This window comes from Xiphophorus maculatus, chromosome 5 (genome assembly GCF_002775205.1).
Source record: "Xiphophorus maculatus strain JP 163 A chromosome 5, X_maculatus-5.0-male, whole genome shotgun sequence".
NCBI classification, from domain to species: Eukaryota; Metazoa; Chordata; class Actinopteri; order Cyprinodontiformes; family Poeciliidae; genus Xiphophorus; species Xiphophorus maculatus.
This window is the reverse complement of record NC_036447.1, coordinates 11,429,100-11,448,548: the sequence shown is the minus strand read 5'-3', so window position 1 is coordinate 11,448,548 and position 19,449 is coordinate 11,429,100. Positions and strand designations below refer to the sequence as shown.

At 39.9% G+C, this 19,449-nt stretch overlaps 1 protein-coding gene across 1 annotated transcript; it reads left to right on the top strand.

Moving 5' to 3' along the window:
- The first annotated feature begins 292 nt into the window (after nucleotides 1-292).
- Nucleotides 293-19,007, top strand: kiaa0368 (KIAA0368 ortholog). The gene is made up of 49 exons (XM_005814518.2): nucleotides 293-338; nucleotides 1,012-1,142; nucleotides 2,547-2,663; nucleotides 2,950-3,068; nucleotides 4,187-4,336; nucleotides 4,433-4,610; nucleotides 4,956-5,095; nucleotides 5,248-5,326; nucleotides 5,416-5,535; nucleotides 5,660-5,745; nucleotides 5,837-5,912; nucleotides 6,831-6,880; nucleotides 6,964-7,030; nucleotides 7,111-7,233; nucleotides 7,971-8,074; nucleotides 8,251-8,374; nucleotides 8,469-8,549; nucleotides 8,648-8,852; nucleotides 9,086-9,177; nucleotides 9,287-9,421; nucleotides 9,498-9,669; nucleotides 9,838-10,010; nucleotides 10,085-10,186; nucleotides 10,312-10,435; nucleotides 11,174-11,319; nucleotides 11,415-11,469; nucleotides 11,560-11,674; nucleotides 11,740-11,808; nucleotides 11,891-12,008; nucleotides 12,087-12,254; nucleotides 12,361-12,440; nucleotides 12,529-12,634; nucleotides 12,722-12,769; nucleotides 12,854-12,972; nucleotides 13,755-13,905; nucleotides 14,522-14,587; nucleotides 14,749-14,838; nucleotides 14,931-14,997; nucleotides 15,069-15,160; nucleotides 15,263-15,329; nucleotides 15,959-16,156; nucleotides 16,261-16,472; nucleotides 16,556-16,599; nucleotides 16,953-17,145; nucleotides 17,234-17,390; nucleotides 17,512-17,617; nucleotides 17,717-17,805; nucleotides 17,883-17,954; nucleotides 18,325-19,007. Exons 1-49 carry the CDS (start codon nucleotides 317-319, stop codon nucleotides 18,462-18,464), a joined length of 5,538 nt encoding a protein of 1,845 aa, XP_005814575.1. The 5' UTR covers nucleotides 293-316; the 3' UTR covers nucleotides 18,465-19,007.
- Nucleotides 19,008-19,449: the final 442 nt, after the last annotated feature.

Below are 19,449 nucleotides of genomic sequence, written 5' to 3'. Positions count from 1 at the left end.
TCATAATGGATGGAAACACATAAAGTAATACAAAAAAGAAACGATGATATACAGTAGTTTTGTGTTGTTTTGACATATAACTTTAAAATTTAACATTACATTAAAATATTTTTAAATATAACAAAATACTTATTGACGTAGCATAATCAGTTTATTCATACAATGTATTTATTTCCGACGTCATTTAATTAATAACGTAAATAATTGTTTAATAATAATTATTATTAACTCGTGTATTACGTCGTGGCACTATTGGCACTCCAGAGAAGCGGCGGTCTCTGTCAACTGGGAGGGTCACTGATGACTTAGTGCAAACATGGCTGCCCAGGATGAACTCAGTAAGTTTCTTTCTGCCTTGTTAACGATTCATATCCTCTTAAATGTCCCATTTGTGGTCGCCAAAACATGTGTGGCGGTGTGTTTTTTGCCCGCCCTGCTACTAAGGCTGTTTATAAAGTAATGATAACGCCAAATTCAGTTTAAAACTGGGTTGGGAACAGGCTACGTAGCTAGCTGACATGCTAACGTCAGGAGGCCGTTTGCCCAGTCATGGTGAAAATAAAACTATCACATCGGCTTCTTATTTATGTCCTCTCACCAATGCCTTACAGTGGAGATCTGCATTTTTGCCATTTGTGACATTTAGGTTAAGTTTCACGTACGTGTCACTGCTTAGAAAAATATGCTTTTATGCTAATTAAAAAAAAAAAAAAAAAAAAAGATGACCTGCTTGGAATGTCTTGTCATTTGTTGCTAACGGCTTAGAAAGCTAAGCCAGGAGAAAGAAGGCATGGCTGGGTTATGTACAGGAGCTGGCAGGTTGAGCTCATCGGCCATAATGAGACAAAATGCTGCTTTCCAGTATGACTTAACATGGTTAATTTAACCCAGAAGGTGTCTGCAGTCACCAATGAGTTAAAGATTCATATTAAAATCGAAAGATACTGTACAGTAGGAGCTGCTGAAACCATGACTTGGTGTACCGGTGAGGTAAAAGTGTGTTTCGATTAGATCAACTGGAACGCGTTTTCCTTCGCCTGGGCCATGCAGAAACTGATGACCAGCTTCAGGACATCATCTCCAAGTTTCTGCCACCTGTTCTTCTCAAACTCTCCAGTGTTCAGGAGGGGGTGCGAAAGAAGGTGAGTAGTAAAGTAAAAATAATGGTTGAGTGCTCAGCCAGCCAGTTTAGGTGGTCACATTGTGGTAGGTTTGCAGTTGTGCCAGACTCTTTTTGTTATTGCATGATGGACTAACAGAGGTGAGTAGAGTAGAACTTGTACTTACGTAAAAGCAGCAATTAAAAATAAAAAGTAAGCTTCCAAGAAATGACTGAAATAAGATTAAAAAAGTATTCTATAAAATGGCTACTCAAGTACTGAGTAACTGATCATAACACACGATTTAATATTTTACAACTATGCAACTATGTGCAAATTCTGGGATTCAAGTAGAAAATGAGGGGGAAAAAACCCATCAATATAAAGCACACTAATTATTCATATATAGATAAAACCAGTCCAAGTGCTTATAAAAACCACAGCAGAAAAAACAACAACACCCAGCTGGTTTTTAATAGTAAGTTAATGTTTTTTGGTGTCTGAAAAATGACCCGTTTAAAAAAATCTCTGTAATGTCAAGTTACAAATCAGCATGCACCTCCCCTCACCTAGCAACCCTAGCAAAGCCCAGGCTGTCACCTGGCAACCCAAGTGGAGCTCCAGCATGTTTGGTCAGCCGGTTTTTACCACTGTATGCGCCATGCAGTGGCTTCTGGCAAAGACAACTGTTTTGCTATTGACTTATCATCCAGAAATCACTTGTTGCATTCTTGCTGGTTGTGCAGGATGCCCTGCTTTTGCTTTTCAAAGATGTACAGTTATATAATTGCGCATCTGTTCGCAGCCATTTTCATGTGCGAGTGTAAGCGTTGAGTTGTGGGGGGCGTGGCCAGAAGCAGCTCATTTGGATTTAAAGTTACAAGAGGCCCTAAAACAACTCTGTTCTGAAATGAGCTCAAAATAGGTAGAACTGAGCAGACTAAAATCTCATCATCTAAGAATGATTTTGTGCAAAAAATGTAATGAACGTGTTTTGTATAGTCCATAGACCTAACCTGTTTAAGGAAGCTTAATAGGTCACAGAACAAGTGTATTAATACATTGATTATACTACACCCAGGTGGACCTAATTTACTAATTATGTGGCTTCTGAAGTCCACTGGTTGCACTAGGTTACATTAGAGGTAGAAGAGAAAAGGGGGCTAAATACAACTAGACTCCCCACTTGTAGAATTTGACATTTTTAATAAACTTTGAAAACCATTTCCCTGCCCCTCACAAATATGCACTGCTGTTTATTGATCTATTTGTTTATCACTAAAACCACCTTAAAATATATTGAAGTTTGTGATTTAGAGTCACAAAATGTGGAAAAGTTAAAAGTTTGTACTTTAAAGATTGCTTTCAGCAGCCTTATGTTTCTTTGCATTACTTATTCATGTATCTGTTTCATGAAACTGCACTAAGAAATGTGTCTCTGACTAGGTGATGGAGTTGTTGGTTCACCTCAACAAGAGGATTAAAAGCCGACCAAAGATCCAGCTACCAGTGGAGACACTGCTGGTGCAGTACCAGGACCCTGCAGCTGCTTCTTTTGTTACAGTAAGATATTAATACAGTGTTTGCCTTGTGAGAGAGGATGCTTACTGTCCATATTATGTTTAGTCACTCTAAAGTTAAATAAAATATCTTGAGCAAACATTCAGTCAGTATTAGTTAATCAAATAAATGCTAAATGTGTGAGTTGATTTTGTTGTCTTCATTATAAATCAGATTTTAAAAAAATTGTGTATTTTAACTTTGTGTGATCTTTAATTGATTTGGTATTTTAATTGAAACAAAAACAGGTCTGTTTCATTAAAATGAAATCTACTTCATTTTTTGACAGAATTTCACCATCATCTATATTAAAATGGGCTACCCTCGTCTAGAGGTGGCAAAACAATGTGAGCTGGCCCCGACTCTCATCACTGCCATGGAAGGCAAACCACAGCCACAACAGGACAGGTGAGGGGACACATATTCTCACATACCTATCCAGTGAAGTACTGTCACCTTCTAGACTGCATGCCAAAGGTGTGCACACTCCGGTTAGAAACTCTAGGTTTTTGAGATGTAAAAAGAGGAGACGTTAATAAATTATTTCAGAAAATGTTTTTTTCTTCATATTTTAGGATTGTGCATTTGTGCACAACATCAAGCTAATACTTTTGCTTCAGTTTTAGTATTCAGTCTTCTTAAGGACACACAGGCCATCAATTTTAGTGAATCTGATTAATCTAAAAGAATGTTCAGTTATCCTCGTTGGGCTTTGCTGACATTTTCATCTGTTTCATAGTTTACAGCAACGCTATAAATCTCATTGCTGAAACATTCAACATTCTACATTTACCAAAGCACAGTAAAGATTATTCATTGAGGAAAATGTGGGACAACTGTAACATTACAAAACTGAATATTTCTTCAAAGTGAATGAAAATGCAAAACAAGAATTTATCAGGGAACTTTTAACACCCCCCCCCCCCCCCCCAAAAAAAAACAACCAAAAAAAACAAATTAACCAGTCCTGACTGCGTCTGACTCAAAACCAGCAGTGCACGACACTAAAAGAAATCCATATACACACTGAAATACAGTAGCATTTTTCTGTGGTGCAACTTGTTTTCTGAATTGGGTTTCTTTGGCCAAATGATTGAAATCCTGAACTGTTCTATGTGACCAGTGTTGACAACAAACCATCATGTGTATGGTAGGAAGCTGCAGATTCTCGGTGAGTCCAAAACAATTGAAGGTTTTAGAATGGCTTAGCTTTAGTCCAGAACTAAATCTGTGGGGTCAACAGGAGAAGGTTGTGGACAAGCAATATCCTCACACTGATAGGTTTGGAGAACCTTTGGAAGGCAAAGTCAGTAAATATTTTTCTGTCAAAATTGGATGCTGCAGAATTCTGAGCAACTATGTCAACACTTATGCAACCAGGTTACCACCACTCACATGTATTTTATACTTTTTCCACTTAGATTTGTTTTCTCAGTGGAATTGTTCAGACGGTTAATGTTCAGGCAACATTAAAGGTTGATGCTTTCATATGGAGTTCCTTCTCAATTTTCTTTTTGTGTTTTCAGCTTGATGCACCTTCTGATTCCCACTCTTTACCACATGAAGTATCCTGCAGACTCGTCCAAAGGCGTGTCTCCATTCAATTTAATTGAAAGGCCAAAGATGATGCACCTTCTACTGGAGTTCATGCTGGATGTTTTGCTCATGCCTTATGGGTAAGTTGTCAAAATAAAACCTGCGGCTGGAAATGAGTGTTAATCGCGAGGATGAAAGCATTTTGAACTGGAGCATTCTTTCTTCCACATCATCAGGTTTGTGCTGAATGAGTCTCCCACTCGGCCTGCACCATCCTCTTCCCAGGGAGGTTCCTCGGACGGGGCGGTCACTGGGAGCGGGCAGGGTCTTCCCCAGCCTCCCCCAGGGATGAGTGTCTATGCTGCAAAGAGGGTTATTGGAGAAGCCCAGTGGAACGCCGAGCAGCTAGAGCAGGTACAATAACGTATTCAGATGGTCATGTTTGGTCTGTCTGATCATATATTTTGTTCATAGTTGAAACCAGATATTTGGAATCGTATATGAAGAAAAATGCCATAGGTTGCTATGATAATTATATAAAGGCACACAGGAGGGAAAATAACAAGCTTTTGGAAGTCTACTAAAAATGTTTGGCCCAAGTCATACAGTTTAAAGGAAATATCGCCAAATATCAAGATAATCTATCTCAGTTTAGTGTGTTATGGAGATATCAGTCATTGTCAATTCAGTTTAATCATAGTTTTATCTTGGCTGTTAATTGCAGGTTTCTGTCTAACTCCTTGGTTGTTGCTCCAACAGTGTAAGCTGGGCATAGTGAAGTTCATTGAGGCCAAGCAGGTGCCAGAGGTGGAGACAGTGATCCACTTGGCGGTGGCTTCAAGCGACACGAGACACAGTGTGGCTACTGCAGCTGATCTGGAGCTGAGGAGCAAACAGAGGTAGAGCTTTTTATTTTCATGTTAAATGTGTGGAAAGACTGTGAACGTCTTTAGTTTCGGTTTCCTATTATCTTCTGTTTATGAATGACAAGATGGGCCTGTTTACACATTACAAAGCTATTTTCCTAATGTCTATTTTTGTTTCGTTCCAGCATCATTGACTGGAACAATCCTCTAATTATCAACAAGATGTTCAAGGTGTATCTGGGAGATGTCCCTCTTAAAACAAAGGTTTGTAATTTACATTTAATTTAAAAGCCAATGAAGGAGATTTTTATTCAAATTCAGATCAAGGTAAAATGTTCACATATTTTCTGCAGGGTGGAAATGTCAAACAAGAGCTGAAACATGATCCAGTGAGCACTAGAGTCAAACTAAAAATCCTGCCACATCTTCTACGCTCCCGGCTGGCAGCAGAGTGCTTCCCAGCAAACATCCAGGTCATACTGACTCTTTTTTTAGACAATCAGTTGTCAGAATGTCTGTTGCTGCCTTTTCAGAGATCTACGTCATCTTCTATTTGGCGATGTGCTAATGTCTTTACTGGTTTACTTTGTGCTTCAGGTTGTTTATGATGGCTTGTTTGGGGCCAACACCAACAACAAACTGCTGTCTCTCACCTTACAGTTTGTCCATCACATCTGCATGGTGTAAGACATTCACACTTATTCCTCTGTCCATGAACAGCTTCCCTTTGTTCCCTCTCATGAATAAAGTCTAAATGTTTTTTCTATTTTTCAGATGCCCTGACACTAACAAGCCTTTAGGACTAATGCTGCTCAATGGTCTGACCAAACTTATCAACGAATACAAGGAGGTAAATAAGATGCTAATTAAATTTAAAAATGTTTTAAGACTAATTCAATCCTGGTCTAATAGTTAGCTGTTTTTGATTGCATTAGGTCTCATTAAGAGGCTAAATTGAAAATGTAACTGTCTTAAAAGAAAGTGTTTACAGTAAAATAAAACCGTGATTTTCTTTTTATCTGCCCCAAGTTATGCAGTGATCATTCTTTAAAAACTGGAAATGTACCTGTACTGAAAGATCCTCCAAGTAATGGAGCAGAGGTATCTGTGCAAATAGACCCCAACAAACTACTTGTATCATCTTAGTAGATTGTAGCTCCTGAACTTTCTTTTGCACATTTCAAAATATAAGACTGCACCATATTAAAAGATTTATTTATTTATTTTTAATAACAGCTTTGTCCAACTTGATATTTGAAAGCGAAACACTCTGATTTATGGTCAGACATATCAAACTGTTAAGTCATTTGTTCATTTATTGTAGCAGCACAGAAGCCTGAAGAAACTTTTGCCATAATGTGTCACCTCTGCTTTAGATCAAAAGCAGACGTGACGTCACACTGTGTGTGTGAGAGAGAAAAGTTGGTGATATGCAGATCTGCAATGTACTGAATGTAAAGATTATTTCAAAACACAAACAAAATGATTAAAGCTTTGACATTTTAAGCACCTTGTTTTATTGCGGTTAGCAAATATCAGTCTGTTTATATTTATTGTAGAGTGAAAACAGACACTTGGAAATTCAGTATGTTTTTTAGCAGATCTAAAAGAATGTTATTCTAAATAAGTGTTTTAATCTTTGCAGACAACTTGATTCAGATTTTGGTCATTATCAAATTTCTTGTCTAATCAAAACCTGCACCTCACTGGTAATTCTTGCAGTTTGGTTTATTGTGTTTTCTTTCTCTCATAACGTCTCTCTCTGCAGGATCCTAAGTTATTATGTGTTGCCTACTCTGCTGTCGGAAAGCTCTCAAGGTTACGATAACATCTTATTGGTATTTCAATTTCGTACGATTTAGAAACAGACCAACCGTCACTTTTTTTTTTTTTTATTTCAGTCGCATGCCTCAGCTTTTCACAAAGGATATTGCTCTTGTGCAGCAGTTTTTTGAGTCTATGTGTAAGGTTGGTGGAACACATTTTGGAAAAGTTGGAGGTGAACCTACTATAGTATTCTTCCTTAAACATTGTGTCTGCTTGATCAGGAGGAGCCGGATGTTCGCCTTGCCATTCAGGAAGCTTTGTCAATGATGGTTGGAGCGTATGCCAACCTGCAGGGGGCGCTACTGAATCTGATGGAAGCCCTGGTGGCTGCATATATTTCAAAGGTAAGTCTACCACATCAAGAAGAAAATTTGATTCTTTGACAACTGTAATGTGTGTTTTAACAAATGAGTTCATACTGGTGCTTGAAATCCGTGAAAATGCTTGAATTTCAATTAGGTATTTTAAGTTTAGGAAAGTGATTCATTTCTGTATGAAGTTCTAAAAAGTACTTGATATTTAAACCACACAGTTTTGTAACAAAAAGTACAATCAAATGTTTGATTTACAGCCTAAATTTGGAAACCGTTATTTATAGTTGAATCCAGATAATTAAAGGTAATAAAAAGATGAGCACATTTTTATTCTCACTGTCTGAAGTTAAATCCGACCAAACGCCTCTTATTTCAGGTCAGTTAGAATTACCGAAATAATTTTTATTTGCTAAATGCCAGACAACTTGGAAAGAAAATTTGTTAGAGATTTCTTTTATTTATTTATTTTTCTGACCAGTCAAGTGTACAGGATAAGTGTGAGAGAGACCTTTCAAAACCTAAAATTTTGCTATATTTAAGTGTACCTTGTCCCTAATGATTTCAGTAATAAATTACATCATATCATAGTTAATTGAAACTGTCTTTAGTTCACTGGTACCATTTTTATCTCCAATGTGTGAAAAAAAACTGTGGTGTGGAAAAGTTTGAAAAATGTTTGAATTTTACTGTGGGAACAGTGTAAAAACCCTGTAACAAGCTTAGTAAGTAGAAATAAAAGGAACCTGCTGCTTGTTGTTTCACTGCAGCCGGAGGTACAAGTTCGCCAGGTGGCCATGAAGTTTGCCAGCACAGTGTTTGCTCCTGACCACGTGCCATCAAGGTACCTGCTGCTGCTGGCTGCTGGAGACCCGTAAGTTGAAAGAAACACATAACACTAAAAACTGCAGCAGGAAAAAAAAAACTTTGCTGTTTTATGAAACCACTTAACTATTTGTAATGCAGAAAGAGAAATGTAATGGCTTAATTAAGATACATGTCTGTAGTGAACTTGGAACTGGGTAAGATTTGTTTTGCTCTGTGCTTTAGACGAGAGGAAGTGTCTGCAGAGGCCCAAAGGGTGCTGAGGCCTTTTCCCACAAAAAGTTCGGAGAAGGAGGGACCGAAGCCAATGCCGTCCTTTCCCGACATGGTTGCCTACATCCAAGAAAAAGTAGGGCTCAGAGCATCTGACAGACAGCACACCTGCAAAATAATGTTACCCTTTTAATTCAGGAAAAAATGACATATTCTCGTCATTTTCTTAGGCAGCTCAGAGGATCAAAACCCCTGCAAAATATATTGTTGGGGCCTCCACAATTCCTTTTAACCCATCTGCCTTTGGAGAGGTAAATAATAAACATATCTATTTTATTTGAGGATAAAACCAGATGACTCAGCAAACTATATAAATATGTTTTTTGATGGATTACTTTTGTTTTTTCAGATAATGTTGTACCTGAGGATGTGCCTGGCCCACAGTGCTGGTGCCAGGCCCATGTCTACCCGCTTGTTGGACATGCAGGACGATGCTCCAGCCATCGGTCGCTACATCCACACCCTGCTCTCAGCTGAACCGCCAAAAGGCCTGGAGGGAAACCCTGTGCATGTGTACATGGATCTACTGCAGCAGCTGCTCTCTGCTGTGGGAGGTGAGACTTAATCTGCCTTCCTCGGAGGCAGTTTGGGGTATAAACAGGTAGTAAGCGATGGTATTCTCTTTTGTCTGATTTATGATTTGTCTAAATAATAGTAGCTGCACTTTCTCTTTCACAGCTTTAATTTGTTCTGTTTTAAGACTAATTCAGCCCTTAATAGAGAAAAAAACATTTTATATTTGTCAATTGTAGTATTCATATGTATCTACATCTAAATTTCCCCATAGGAATCCCAGTCATGTACTGCTTACTGGAAGTGGTGTCTGTGTGTCCAGAAAAACTCGCCCCCAGGTTTGCTGATAAAATAGACTGGATTAAAGTGAGTTCTATTTTATGTACAAAGTTTTTAAAACTCATTTGGCAAGTTATCTTTAATGCACATTTCACTTTTGTTATCCAAATTAGCTGTAATCATATTCGTCTTTCAGAGTCTGATGAACACCAATAAGGAGGACATGAGGGAACTTGCCGCCCAGCTGTATGCTTTGGTGATTTCCACCATGACTGGCAACGAGCTGCAGACAGCCGTGCAGAATCTGGTCAAAATTACCAAAGACAACCATGTATGTCACATAGACTTACGGTTAGTCGTGTCATAAGCTTTCGGTGCTAATATTTATTTTATGGGTTGAATCTCAGAGTCCTGAGACTCAGCATGGCGCCATCTTGGCTCTCGGCTACATGGTGGGAAGGAATCTGAGCAGAAAGAAAGCCATTGCCTCCTGTGAGTTGACAGAAAACAAGGTGGAAGAGATGAGCATCACTTACCAAGATGATGACAAGCTAGTTTCCATGGCTACTAAGACAATTGGTATGAACTTTTTTTACATAAATCCTTTTTGTGCAGATTTTATTGACTTGTAGGAAATTTTTATTGTATGTTTTTGCAACCTCTTTTACAAAAAACAAAGTAAAGTTGTATAATTAGTGAGTGTTTGATAATTTCCCCACTAAAGTGATCGCATATATTCACATCCAGGTTCCTTCCTGGACAGCGGCAGTGCCATGTTGGCCGTAGCAGCCTGCACAGCTCTCGGAGAAATTGGGCGGAACGGCACCCTGCTGATCCCTGCAGAGGGAGACGGCTTCACCAAACTCTCTGTCACGGAAAACCTGCTGGCTCGCATCACTTCTGGCAAAGAGAGCGTAAAGGTAAGCTGTGACTTTTAATGGCTCTGATTTGCTGTGCTGTTGCTCTGATTGATTTTATCCGCGTCGTTTTCCAGATGAAGGAGCGATCCATTACAACCTTGGGTTATCTGCCAGTGGGAGACCCAGACTTTCCACACCAGAAGAAGCTGCTGCAGGGCCTCATGGATTCAGTGGAGGTATAAACTGGATTTTTTATTTTTTTTTAACTTTCTCTTGAAGTGATTTTAGAAGTATTCAAATTATTCTGCTATAAAACTGCCACATACCAATACCAACCTTTCTCTTCCTTTCTACCTTCCAGGCCAAGCAGGTGGAGCTACAGTTCACAGTTGGAGAGGCCATTACTAGCGCTGCTATAGGAACCAGTTCTGGAGCCGCTAGAGATCCGTGGACCTGCACTGAGGACCAGTACAGCCCGCCACACAGTGAGTCTACAGGTTCTATCCCTGTTGGTGTGAAATAGATCTGAATCCATTAGCAACTAATAGATGAAGTCATTTCACAAATTCCCACAAAGATTACTTAAAATATTTTTATTAACAAATTAAAATAAAAGGGAGAGAAACATCCCGGACTAATCAATCCCTATTTCAAGACAACCAGTGAGAGCTCTCTGGATGGTGATCAGTAGCTTAAATAATGGACATATCTGTCCAGTAATAACAGTGGAAGTGAGGCAGGGCCAGACCATCATTGCTATAAGCATCACATCATAGACATTTGACAAAGGAGTATCTCAAGTACCATAAAAAGTGACCAGACTAGATTTAAAAAAGGGATTTAGAATACAAAGTAATACATTTGTAATAATAGATGTTTTTTTCAGCATGTTGAAATGACAAAAAATATTTAAAGTTTGACAAACTTTTACAATCATTACAAATCTGATTGGCTGTCAAGGCCAAACAGTTTGTCCGATCATTTAAGCACATGGAATGTGTTTGAATTGCACAATATACTTAAATTGCTAAAATGTATGTAATTTAAGCAATTCATGCAAGATGTAGATGCATATGAATACAGCAACTGAAAAAATAAAAATTAATTAAATTGCATAGTATACAAACTATAACATAGATCTGGCTTATGTGTGGTTACCTGTTTTAATGTAATTCTTGAATGCGTCTTTTTTTTTTTTTCCTTTCTCCATTTTCTTCCATCAGATGTTAAAAACAACGATGTGGTTCGCTGGGTCCTCAACTCCATCCTGTCCAGATACATTCCGAGCCAGAACCCTCATGTGCGGCAGGCGGCCTGCATCTGGCTGCTCTCCCTGGTCAAAAAACTCAGCCAGCACAAGGAAATTACTGTATGTACATAACCCACCTGTAGGATTACTGTCTTTATTTCTAACTTGAGCACAAGCTTTAAAGATAATTTTCCCGTATTCCTCTTCTGCTGCAGTCTCATTTGAAAGAGATTCAAATAGCCTTCATCTCCGTTCTCTCAGATCCGGATGGTAAGACAAGATGGCTGAGCTGAGCTTCATATCTCTTTCAGTTTCTCTCATTTCCACTTCCTCATCCATTCTTTTTTCCTTTCTGTTCAGAGCTCAGTCAGGATGTGGCATCTAAAGGCCTGGGGCTCGTTTATGAGATGGGTGGGGAAGCTGATCAGCAGGAACTGGTGTCTACATTGGTGGAAACACTCATGACTGGAAAAAGGTAAGCTGCTGGTTGAACTAAGTAGTAAATTGAAAGTTTGTATGATTATTTATTCTTGTTAACAGGGTGAAACATGCAGTCTCAGAGGATACCGAGGTGTTTCAGGGGGAGGATTTGGGAAAAACACCTGATGGGTGAGTTTTGTTAGTAATAGTCGATTTGTAACAAGTTTGAGTTACAACCAATAGTAAAACAAGTTATATAATTTTCTTCCAGTCAAAGCTTGTCGACATATAAGGAGCTCTGCTCACTGGCCAGCGACCTGAACCAACCAGATCTGGTCTATAAGTTCATGAACCTGGCAAACCACCACGCCATGTGGAACTCACGCAAGGTAACGCACTAAGACTCACTCTCTTTTGCCAGGTTTTCTTCTCCTCCCTGACCTACAACAATGTTCTGTTTCTTCCAGGGAGCAGCTTTTGGTTTCCACATGATCGCTACCAAGGCTGGGGAGCAGCTGGCTCCATTCCTGCCACAGTTAGTGCCTCGTTTGTACCGCTACCAGTTTGACCCAAACCTGAGCATTCGCCAGGCTATGACCAGCATCTGGGATGCCTTAGTCACCGATAAAACCCTGGTAAGGCTCCGTAGTTTTATACATCAACGGAAACATTGGCTAGAGACAGAATGACGTGAAAGTGGGTGTGAAGAACCGTCAGGAATAATTGTTTCTTTTTGCACAGGTGGACAAGTACTTGAAGGAAATCCTGCAGGATGTCATCTCTAACCTGACCAACAACACCTGGAGAGTGCGTGAGTCCAGGTAGATCGGACCGGCCTCTCACTTACACTTGTAGAGTGTTTATCTTCTCCAAGACTGGTTAAAGTGAATTGATGGATTTGTCTTGCAGCTGCCTGGCCCTCAACGACTTGATCCGTGGCCGTCAGGCCGATGACCTCATTGATCACCTGGCAGAGATGTGGGAGACGTTGTTCAGAGTCCTGGATGACATCAAGGTCAGATGAAAATAATCTGAAATAAATGTCAAAGTGGTTCATTGTTTAATCTCCATCTGAACTTTTAATGTTTTTTTGTTTTTTTAGGAGTCTGTGCGAAAGGCTGCAGACTTAGCATTGAAAACGCTCAGTAAGGTAATGTTATGTCAGCGCATTGGACTGCATGTAAGTTTCTATTCCACTATGTAAGTATTTCAGCCTCTTTGATTTTATGTGCAGGTTTGTGTTCGTATGTGTGAGTCTACTGGCTCTGCAGCCCAGAAAACTGTGGCCGTGATGTTACCCACTCTGCTGGAAAAAGGCATCGTTAGCAACGTCTCCGAGGTTCGCTCTCTCAGGTAAATCTGTTTACGTGTGCAACTTAAATACTGATTTATATCAAACTAAGATGTCTTAAGATGCTTTCTCAGCTGATGCTAAAAGGTGAACAGGGAATACAGTATACTGTAAAAGTAATTGCTCATCTGCCTTAACACACACGGTCATGTGTTGTTTCCCATTCTTAATCCATACGGAATGACGCCTGTTTACTCTTTACAGCTTTACCATCTTCAACTCTTCGGAAACAAGAAGAGTGCTTTCCATTAGTTTCAGGAGTGGGTTTAATGGACTTTTTGATCATTTTTCTTGAAACATGTTTTTTGGGGTCAAACACTGATGTTGGATGAGAAGGTTGGCTCTCAGTCTCAGGTCTGATTCATCCCCAAAGGTGTTCTGACAGGTTGAGATTTGGACTCTGCAGGCCTGTCAGCTTCTTCACACCAGACTAGTTCATGCATGTCTATTGATTTGTTTTGTGCACTGGTACACAATCATGTTAGAACAGGAAGGAGCTTTCACCAAACTGTTCCCATAAAGTTGGGAGCATAAAATCCAATATGCCATGTTGAGAGTTTCTTTCACTGAAACTAAAAGGACTGAATTTTTGAAAGCAGCCCCTAACACATTCCCGCATCCCCTTGAATTAAATTATTTGGAGCCTATTTACCCCTTGTTGTCTTGGAAAGGACAAAAGAAATTACAAAATGTCAAATCAAACATGCTATTTGAGTGCATTTGTTGATTTTGTTCTGCATAGTTTAGAAATGTATAACTGTTTTGTCAACCTTTCTCTTTTTAGTATTCAGACCCTGGTGAAGATCAGTAAGACTGCTGGCGCCCGATTAAAGCCTCATGCTGCTCGGCTGATTCCAGCTCTGCTGGAAGCCCTCAGCACCCTGGAGCCTCAGGTCCTCAACTACCTCAGCCTCAGAGCCACTGAGCAGGAAAAGGTAGACATCTTTCAGTTCACCTACAAGTCATACAGAAGTTGCATTTGCTGATACATGATGTCAGCACTACCTTAAGAAGTCCGGATATCATGTATCTAAAATTAAGGCCTTAAAATGTATCAAATTCATTTAAAAAAATGTAAGTTGGCCTTAAATATGTCAATTTGTGTCGTGTCAGGACTATTTAATCTTGTATTTATTTTTTTCTCGTGGGGCTTTTCTTTCAGGCAAACATTTAAGTCGCCTGTAAACATATTCACTGCATTCTGTGACTAAAGGTGGTTCGTGTAACCACTAACTAGCTGCTGACATACCATAGCTAGCTAGCCTTTTTGCATCTATCATGAGTAAAGCGTAAATTTAACCCCTGTTGGCTGGAAGACGCTCATTTTCGCCATTGGCTCACTTCTGTTGCCAACCTGTACGATGGTGCATTTATTCTGTGGTAAAAAAGCTTGTCACTACTACTATATAGCGCATGCTATTTTCTTTTGTAAACATTTCTGTCGTGATACAGGTCTTAAATTTAATTAATGGTCTTAAAAAGTCATAAAGGTGTGCTGGTGAAATCTGCAAAAGCCCTGTTATATGAGATGCGTTTGTTCTTTCTCTGCAGAGTGCCATGGATGCTGCAAGGCTCAGTGCTGCCAAGTCTTCTCCAATGATGGAGACTGTTAACATGGTAAAACAAAAATAAATGCTCACACAATAATCCCAATTAATTCACTATAGAGTCTTCCAACCCAAATTTTGGGATATCCAAGTTAGTTGTAAGGTTTCTGCATTTACTAGCAGCTGCACACTTCACTGAGGCGAAGCTTCTGAATGTGTGTCTTCTTCCAGTGTCTGCAGCATCTGGATGTTTCTGTGCTGGGAGAGCTGGTTCCCAGACTCTGTGAGCTGCTGAAGAGCGGAGTGGGCCTGGGCACAAAGGTAGAACCGAGTCCTGTAGTCACACATCATCAGTGATTCTCCACCACACAGAATCGCATCAGTTGTATTAATGATTGCTGTTCTCGGTTTAGGGAGGCTGCGCCAGTGTAATTGTGTCCCTGACGGTACAGTGTCCTCAGGACCTAACCCCATACTCAGGTACAACACCACACTCCATCTGACTCGGTTAATGACTCAAGTCGAACAAACTAATCCGTTTTTATCCGCAGGTAAACTGATGAGTGCCTTGCTCAATGGCATTCATGACAGAAGCACCGTTGTACAGAAAGCCTTCGCCTTTGCTTTGGGACACCTTGTCAGGGTAAGCCCTTCTGTTAATATGAAGTCCTTGGATAATTATTAAACCCTGGATTTGTCTGTTTATCACAGACTTTATTACGATGACATTTATTATCCTTTTTAGTCAGCAAAGGACAGCAGCGTAGAAAAACTACTACTGAAGCTCAGCAACTGGTACTTGGAGAAAGAAGGTGAATCTTACTTTGAAATTTACTTTTTTTAGTGGACCAATAAAATGTGACGATATTGTTCTTTGTAAAAATATTCATAACCTTTAAGTTTTTCCCATTGTATGACTTTAAAACTACAAACTCGAGTGTATTTTATTAGAATCTTACAAAGCAGTGCATAGATGTGTGGCGTTTAAAAAACTACACAGTTTTATTTTTCTTCAGTTTTTGCATTTAAATTTAAATCTGTAAAGTATGGGGTGCATTTATATTCGCCTCCCTTTCCTAAGACCCCTTCATAAAATGGAGTGCTCCCCATTGTCTTGAGAAGTCCCCTTCTTTCTACATAGGGAGTGTGTCTAAAATATTCTGACGTAAATACAGCTGTTTTGTGAAGTTTGTTGGAGATTGTGAGTGAAGAAATATAAGTAATATTTATTTTTTAAATGGTCTAGTCAAAGTAAAGGCCTACATTAAATTGAGAATCTAAATACAAGTCAATGCCACACAATTTTTACACTTTTGTGCTGCTTCCAGTAAAATACATAGAAGTTTGAAGTTGAAAATGTTAGTTTGTCTTGTGATTTTTTTTCTCCTGCCTTGACTCCCTTTTAAATGAAATGTTTTCACTCTGTTTCCCCTGCTTCCAGAACCTGTTTACAAGTCCTCGTGTGCGCTAACGGTACATGCCATCAGCCACTACAGTCCAGATGTGCTGAAGGCCCACGCGGGCGTGGCCCTGCCCCTGGCCTTCCTGGGCATGCATCAGGCGCCGGGTCCTGATGAGGAGAAAGGAGAGAGTCACGATGCCACCCTATGGTCGGAGGTGTGGCAGGAGAACGTTCCAGGTGGGGAACGCCGTGGCATGATAAATACCGGTGCTATGAAACGGAAAGGATCATTTCCCAGGAATAAAAGGTTTTTCATTTTTGATACTTTTCTATGACTTCAGGAAGCTTCGGGGGCATCAGGCTTTACATGACAGAGCTGATCACCATCACACAGAAAGCCCTGCAGTCTCAGTCCTGGAAGATGAAGGCTCAGGGTGCAGCTGCCATGGCAACTGTTGCTAAGGAACAGACGGGATCATTGGTGGCACCACACCTCGGTTTGGTGCTGACAGCCTTGATGCAGGGACTCTCTGGGCGAACTTGGGCTGGCAAGGTGTGTGTTGCTCCTGTTGTTTAAGAAAGCCTGGAAATAAAACACAACACTTAATTCAGATTTGGTGTTTTGGTTTTGTATAGGAGGAGCTGTTGAAAGCCATCGGGTCAGTGGTGTCCAAGTGCAGGTCAGTCATCTTGCAGAACTTCTTCCTGCTTGCCACGGTTCCTGTGCAGATCTGGATGAATATGATTGAACTTTGACATCAAGATTTTCCAACGTGGGGGGGGAAATTCAGACTTATATATAGTTTCAGACTTTAGTTTGCCCGCAGCTTGTTTGTCCAGTTGTCCATTCTGTCATCATCCACCTGAGTTTGTTCTTTCAGGTTTCATACTTAAAAACTTTATCAAATATATGTAATGAACACTGGGCTTTAATAATGGTAAACTGTGAAAATTTATGTCACGTTTTAGTTGTGAAATAAATTTCATTTACTACTTCCTGTTAACTTGACATTATCTCTTCTCTGGTTTTTAGCGCGGAGCTGCAAAAGCCGTGCAGCGGCCAGCCCAGCATCCCAGAGATCCTGGATGTCGTGTTTAAAGAATGCCGCAAGGAGAATCTGGTTTACAAAATGGCCGCTCTGCGCTGTGCCGCAGATGTTCTCCACAGCAGCCAGGAAGACCGCTTCACTGACATGGCTGAGATCCTTTTCCCTCTGATCAAGAAGGTTCGCTTCTAAGTTTTCTGTTTGTCGCGAGGCTAGTTTTGTACAGACTTGCCTTGAGAAGAAGCCTGATCTCATGTTTTTATGACAGAGCTGTCCAGAGAGCGGTGGCACCTCTCCCAGGTCAATGGATGATGATGATGATGATGATGACAAAGATATGAAAGATAAGGAGCTGCACACTGAAGCTATACTCTGTGCTTTTGAGACACTTGGGAAGACCTGGCCCAGAAACCCACAAACTCAAGGTGAATTCTATTGATTTAGTAGCAGATGTGTTTACCCACATCAGTTCTTCATCATATCTGTTCTCATCAATCTGGACCGAAAATAAAGACTCGTCTCTTTGTTGTGCATGTTTGCGTGCAGCAAGTTTCCAGACAGATTTGTGCACTCTGATGTGTGGGAAGCTTAAGCTGAGCACATGGAAGGTGCAGCTGGCTGTTCTTCAGGCCATGAAGGCGTATTTTCAGGGGTGAGGACCACAAAAACACAAACTGTACACCCTGGATTTGGGAAGTCTTCCACAATTTGAATTATTTAGCTAGTTAAAGCAATTTTTTTTTCTTTGTAGCTTGTTGCTGCTTGAGAAGGGTAATGAAGACATGAATGCACTATCACAGATCCTCACTGAGGCCTGCACTGCTCTTACTTATTCTTTAGGTAAGGAGGTAATTCAAAATCTAATGGCTTTAATTGAAAGTCTTATGTCTTCACAGACTGTTTAATTTTCTCTACAGAAAATAAAAGCTACTCCTCTGTGCGGACAGAGGCCTTGTCTGTGGTGGATCTGATCGTTAAGAGAACAGGAGGTAGGCTTTTATTGATTCTGCTTTTTGTAATATTGAGCACACATTATGTTCAAGCCTCAATAATGTTTCCAAATTTAGGTCTACATTATTTAACCTTCTTGGACAATGAATTTCGGTATGCTTCTGTTGATTGGCTTGAAAATGGGACGTTATTTATTTATCCATTACCCAACTTACCCAACGTTTCCTGGCATCGCTGATTCAAACAGAAAAGAACAGATGAAATTCTGTGTTTATATCTCTAGGTTTTTATTCTCAGACTTCAGATTTATTTCTCTGTGTCTCTCTCCAAATGGACGGAATTTATTTGAAACCTTAATATCTTACTCTGCAGCTGATTTGTAACATATTTTTGTGTGGATATTACCAGAGAGTGAGCAGTGGGACTGCATGCCTGTGAGGAGCCGGGAGCAGCTGCAGCGCTCCCTGTCGACGCTGCAGTCCGACAGCCGGCCCGAGCTGAGGGACAAGGCGCAGGAGCTGCGCAGACGCATCCAAAGCCAGCCCTGAGCGAGCGCGGAGAAACTGACCTGCCCATTAACGTGTTAATCAGCAACACAAACCATCCATTAGCACATATCTATCTGGTTGAACTCCGTAATACATCTGTGTTGTTTTAATTTACTCCAAAAATCCATATAGTCTGTGACGGTGCTCTGGGTGAACATGTCAGGGTGCAAGGCTCCGACGTTGATGTGTGAAGTTTGTGTAACTGGGCCGTGAGACGATGAGAAATGCTTTATAAGCCAGTGTGTTGACTTTGTGGACACTGTATAGTTCTAGCCCCAAAATGGGGATTTTACTACTGTTGTGAGTTTGTCTTAATAATGAATTTACTTCTCTAAACATCAGCAATAGGAATACTGACGAGACTTCACTGCTGTTAAATTGTGAAGAATTGTGTTTTTCATAAAGTGCTGAAAATATGTGCCAGATGACTGAGATGTCAGCCTGATTTAAAGCCTGAAAATAAGAGTGAGCCTGCTGTTGACTTAAAGTGATGCTGTGGTTGTTTCAGTTTATCCTTCATGAAATAAAACTTTGGACCACTGACCTGGTTTTGAAGCTTCTCATTAACTTTGCAGGTTTATGGCAGGCAATTTTAACATAAAATTGTCTACATGTACTAACTTTCTAGATATCTGAATAATTGAAATAAATGGACTCATCAAAATGTAATTGAAGATGGGTTGAATTAGAATGTGAATGCAGTCATTCAGGATAGTCAAAATGTATTGTCTAATCAAAATAATTTTGATATCTAGAGTTACAGATGAAACATTTATGTTAAAATGGCCTGCCATAAGTCAGTCATGAATTGCAGATTTCTTACAAAGTACAGGTAAATTTGATGCTTTTGCTGGTCAGAATGTAATTAGGAATAAATCAAATAGTTTGCTCAAAATATAATTAAAGATATATATACTAATACATCCACTAAAACCAATTTTACATATCTGGAATTTATGGCGAAAACAGATTTTCTGTTGAAACT